General features: G+C 37.1%; 1 protein-coding gene across 10 annotated transcripts in view; it reads right to left on the reverse strand.

The window, feature by feature from the left end:
• Dlg1 (discs, large homolog 1 (Drosophila)) overlaps positions 1-6000 on the reverse strand; it is a 205517-nt gene that overhangs the window by 50427 nt on the left and 149090 nt on the right. For all 10 annotated transcript variants that reach the window (XM_005383167.2, XM_005383166.2, XM_005383165.2 and 7 more), the window contains one exon: positions 4442-4598. In XM_005383167.2, coding sequence (XP_005383224.1) covers positions 4442-4598 — 157 coding nt within the window. The remainder of the gene's footprint in view (positions 1-4441; positions 4599-6000) is intronic.

The raw sequence follows: 6000 nt of genomic DNA on the forward strand, positions 1-6000 counted from the left end.
CTGACAGGTTCAGTTTTTCTAAACTTACCCAGGTTGTTTACATGTATTAGGGTAAGACGGATGGTTTCTTGAGACTTTTTGTATTCTAACATTACACGTAGGCTCCATTTCTGCCTTAAAAATCTGCTGCAATAGCCAGGCACGGTGGTGCAGGTTTATAATCTCAGTTCTCTGGTGGCTGAAGCATGAGAATGGCAGCTAGTCTGAAGTCAACCTGGTCTACACAGTGAGTTCAAGGCCAGCCCAAACCACTATAGAGAGCCCTTCCTCAACATGGGCCAGGAAGTTTACATTTGTAATCCCATGGAAAAGTTACTGGAATTCTAGAGAGTTCCAATCTACCTCTCCTAATGCAACCCACAATGTAAACAGAGACATAATTATATATCTAAAACCCAAGGGGGTCCTAAGTCCAGCTAGGATAATGGCTAACCAGAACAAAGGCCTCGACCCAGCACCGAACCCAGATTTTATTAATTTGTGAAGAAGGGAGTGGCTTGAGGTTGGGTGATTATGAGAATGGCAGGAAGTACATGAGTGCTGTGAGCTGGGCGAGGTAGGAGGCCTGAAATCACCTCTGCGATATACAAAGACAAGGATATGCAGGAATAATCTGCATAACACAATTCAAGGTAGTATTTAATGTTTTGGGGTCTGATGTGAATTTTTTAATGCCCTGGGAAGTCAGAGCCTCTTTTTGGGAGCTATGGGGGTGGGGTAACGCTGACCTGTAGCCTTGCTTCGAAGATTACATATTAGCACCTCGGCTGGACTGATTTGCACTGCTTAAAGCCAGTTAAAGGGATAAGGAAAAGTCCTGGCCAGCTCTGTACATATCAATACATGGAAATAGGGCCAGGTTTAGCCAAATGGAAATAATCACTCTTCTTTCAAGGACAGTCATCCAAGTGATCCTCCACAAACTACCTAACAAGACTGTCTCAAAAACATCAAAAAAATCTGTTACAATCGTCATTATTCTTGGGGAGTACTATGCTTTTTTAATTGTTTACCCTTAAATATGTACATAAGTTTCCATTTAGTTGGGCAATAATAATTTCATTTTCTAAGCACTGTGTGGGGCACATATGAAGACTCAAGTATCTATGAGTTATTTTTACTCAAACAAGAATTGGTTATACTATTATCCTAGGATAAATAAAATTTCCCACTTCTTTTATGTGATGAGTCATCCTTTTTGACTGACTCAGTCTACCCTTGAACTATACAGGATCCTTAAAAGAAATATTCTGATCTATCTAAGTATATACACGGGAAGTCAGATAGTGAAAGGGAATGATTTAAGAACTGCATAAAAGATGCATTTCATATTTCTGGAATGTTTTACCTACCACACAATGTGATTGTGTTTTTCCAATCACATTTATCTGCAGTTTGAGGAATATTTCTGATTTATTTTGTAGCTGAAAAAGTCTCCACTGATTTGTATCAATACATGATTTAAAATAGCAATACTATATAGCACTGCCAACCCAGGACATAAAGTCTGTTTCTAGATCTCAAAATTCTGAAGTTCCAGAAAGTGTCCACCTGTACTGTCTAATTAAAAGCATGGCATACCATAGTGACTAAGGTAAATTCTTATTGCAACACTTTCTAGCTACTGTGGGCAAATGAGTCTCTAAATTTTAGTTTTATCCCTGGAAAAATGTGCTAAGAATGATGCTCCTGAGAGCCCACCACAAATATTTTAACATACTTCCCTAGAATACCACTTTCCAATACAGATAGCACTGGATTCCTAGAAATAAAGTAAGTAAAATTCTACTGGGAAAAAAAAAAAAAAAAAAAGCAGCTCACAATGCAAAATTTGGAACATGAGAAAAGAATGTATTATGAAGCACCAGAGAAGATCATACATAAACTTCAAAAAAGAGAACTATTAAAAAAAAGAGAGAACTATTACACATACAAAATAAAGTACTATATGTTTGGCAGAAAAACCTAAAAGCATACAAGAATGTGTACATACCAAGCCCCTACCAAAACCACCAAGGCAGATTGTAAAAAGAACCAGAGATAATGTCTAGGAGAGAGAAAAAAGGGTACTCTGAAATCAAAATCTTATTTTTATTTAAAACAGCAGATTAGATATAAAGAAAGAAAAGAGACAAGAAGCCTTCATGAAGTACAAGGAGATGTATAATGTGGGAGAGCAAAATTTGAAAAGATAATGGCTAAGAAGTTTCCAGAACTGATGAAAAACATAATCTGCTGATTTAGTAAGCGTAATTGTTGGAGACCAGGCTGTACGGGGTTAAGCTGCTGAACACAGGGACCTCTGGCTCTTTGGAAAAGAGCATATGCATAGTGCTCTGAGGTTAAGATAACACCACAGCTGAGGCAGCCAAGGACATGGGCTGCTGACATCCCATTCCAGAGCAATAAAACTGCCAACCTTAGAGATCAAACAGTTCTCTTAATTGTCACAATTTACTGCCTGGAGAAGTCTTTGAACTGACTCCAAAGGTCCTGCTCAGTTCACTCACTTGCCTCAGTATCCCCTTCCTTTGTTTGAAAACCAAATAAGAACAGGCTGTCTGGTGCAGATCTTTGTCTTTATTCCTGAGAGACTTCTGACTTTCCTGGAAGCCCTCCAAATCACACTACTGGTCTCTCTTATTTAAGCCGTGCAGGCGATTGGGGCTAACTCAAGACGCGATACACAATGAATCCCAAATAATAAAATGTTACACATAAACACATTTTAGTGACTTTGCAGCACACCAAAGACAAAAGGATCTTCAAAGCAACCAGTGACAAATCACATAAGACTGAGACAGACCTTTGTTTTTTAAATAGCAACAAGAAGCCTGCTAGCATAAAAGTGTCTTCAAATTATTTAGAGACAATAGCAAGTATCCCATCTCAGAACTTATGCAGAATTAAATTTACAAGTGAGGGTAAAATAAAGATATTTCAAACCAAGAGCTCTCACCAAGGAAAACATGGGTATTTGAGAAACATTTTTGTTTTTTACAATGACTAAGGAGCATGGAGAAGATGGAAGCTAGAAAAGCTAAATTTTCTACAGTGAACAAGACAGTCCTATACAGCAAACAACTGTGCAATCCAAATGCTATTAGTAGTCCACTGAGAAACACCAAAGAAAGGAGATACAAATCATAGTAAAGAAAAAGACTGTATACCATGTGGGTAAGGTGCCAAAAATAAAAAATATAAATGAATGCATTTGGGAGTATAAAACTGAAACAGAAGGAAATTACTAGAAATAGCATGATTAGATTTAAAATTTCCAAGATCTCTGTTTAGGGAGACCTGTAAGCACAAAGACAAACTGAAAATAAAGAGAAAAGATAAAGCAAAGCAAACAAAGTCAGATAGGCACATTAACATCAGTATAGATTTCATGGCAAAACCACTATTATAAACAAAAAGGATCACTATAATGATAAAAAGGTCAACATGCCAGGAAGGAATGACATTTCTAAACTTATATGCACCTAAGAACACAGTTTCAAAAGACATACAGATAGGCATGGTGGTGAATGCCTGTAATCTGAGGACTTAGGAGACCCATGCAAGAGGACTGCAATTTAAAAGACCACCATGGACGCACAGTGAGTTCAAGGCCAGCCTGGACTATACAGTGAGACCCTCTCCACCTCAGCCCAGCTCCCCAAAGATATAAAGAAAAAAGGGAATGCAGCAAGGACAGACTGCTAAACTTACTTCATGTTCAAACAGTTTCAAAGCCTTTTGTTTTTTGGTGGTAATGGTGATTGAACCCAGAGCCTCTGCACTGAGCTACATCTCCAGTCCTTTGATTATTTATTTTGAGACATGGTCTCACTAAATTGTCTGGGCTAGGCCTGAATTTTTGATCCTCTAGGATTACAGGTGTATACTACCACACCAGGCTTAAAACCTTTTAATAACAGGACAAACAGCTAAATGATTAAGTAAAAAGAAGTACACAAATAACTACACAAGTAACCAATGAGTTAACAGAGAATATAAATTTCCTCCAATTACATTTATAAAAATGGACTCTACCCTATGCCTGTAATCTCAGCACTTTAGGAGGCTGAGGCAGGAGGACTATATATTTGATCCCAGCATGGACAATACCGACACCTAGCAAACCCTGCCTTAAAAAATAAGAGGGGACATGGTCCCATATGGCTCTTTGCAAAGGCTCTGGATCCAATTGCTAATACTGCAGATAAGAAACAAAACACTCCCCCAACCAAATGACTCCTTGTAAGAAGGTCAAATATCAGTGAAAATCTATCATAAAGTATATTTTTTGGTATCACTATAATTCTGGAAATTCAGTCATAAAATAGTAAGATAACCAAGATATATCCACAACTATGGGATAAAAAAAATCCTCTTGTAATCATAAACAGGTTATAGGTGAGAGAATAAAAATACCATTTTGATTAACTTATCCTACCGAAATAATACGATCTCCTTTCCTGAGCTCTCCACTGAGATCAGCAGGTCCTCCAGCCAAGATAAAGGAAATAAATATGCCTTCTCCATCTTCACCTCCTACAATGTTGAAGCCAAGGCCTGTTGAGCCACGATGAAGAATAACTTTTCTAGGTTCCCTAAAAGTCAAAAAAATATAAAAGTAGTTTGAAATTTAGTGAGAACTTTCTACTGATAAGTCATATTATCAAGCTATTACGAAAGCTAGATGAACTATAAAATGTTTTTCAAAACTGAGGGGTAAAGAGATGCTTTCTAAGCCTAGAAATCAGAAGGATTAAAAATCCCACTTAATATAAAAGCCCAAAACTTATGTTAAAAAACAAGCAAACATGAAACCAAGTCAAAAAGGAGAAAAGAATGTGAAAACATAAAAATAATATAAATAGCCTATGAAGAAATACTTATGGAGAGTTGCTGTGCATGCTACACTGCCTATGAAGCAGTCACTGCCCCCACTTCTTAGATGTAAAACGCAGCTATCCCTTCTTTCTAGAGGAAAGCAGGTCCTTCTCCAGTCCCAAAGGGACGAATTGTGACTAACCAAAACTAGTCATTTCAATTCCATTCCCTTTGTAAGGGCAAGGTCTGACCTCATTCTGGCATCTGAGAAATGAAGGGAAATGTTTCAGGTATTTCCCAAAGAAAGACTCTGCTAAGGAAAAAGTGCATCTACTATTCTCCTTTCCTCTGTCCACACCCTCCTTACCCAAACAAATGAACTTTTAATAAAACCCCTTTCCTTGTTTGGACATGTAATTATGAAGGTAAAACCAACAGTGTACCAGAGACATCATGGGCCTAAGGTTGGGACACTAACTTTGTAATTTCCCAAATATAGATTAAAAAAAGGAAATAATTAGGTATCTTTTCAAGCTGTGGTGCATACCTATAGTCCCAGCTACTCAAGAGGCTAAGTGGGAGGATAACTTAAACCCTGAGTTTGAGACCAACCTGGGCAACAGAGGGAGACCCAGTTTCAAAACAAAACGAAGTCCAAAACTTTTTTAGTTTAGCCACTACTAGTGACTTACTTACTTATTATGGTTTTTTGTCAATTCTAATAATCTAGTCAATTCCAAAAATCTTTGGAATGTATCTTACCATTGACAATTTTTTGCAACTGCTGGCGGTTAGATATTTATATGGGAACTATTCATACCTTTTAGTAAAGCAATAAAAATGCCCACCAACAGCACAGTTTAGATTTAATGAAATATAGAATATCATTTGAGATTATTTTGAAATAAAAGTGTATTTGTTAAATATTTGCAAAATTTAATGTGATTTTTAAGGCCACATGTGGTGGCACATGCCTGTAATTCCAGCATTCCAGGTTTCCAGTGAAACCCTGTCTCCAAAAAAAAAAAAAAGAAAAGGAAAAAAAAAAAAATCTTTCCCTATAATACACAATCTTCTTCTTCTTTTTTTTTTTTTTGACATCTAGAAGCATTTATTTTATGCAAAAAAACTTAAATATGATCACGTGTACACGAAAGTGCACACACCACCTATGCTGGA

This window comes from Chinchilla lanigera, unplaced genomic scaffold (genome assembly GCF_000276665.1).
Source record: "Chinchilla lanigera isolate Chin_1 unplaced genomic scaffold, ChiLan1.0 scaffold00019, whole genome shotgun sequence".
NCBI classification, from domain to species: domain Eukaryota; kingdom Metazoa; phylum Chordata; class Mammalia; order Rodentia; family Chinchillidae; genus Chinchilla; species Chinchilla lanigera.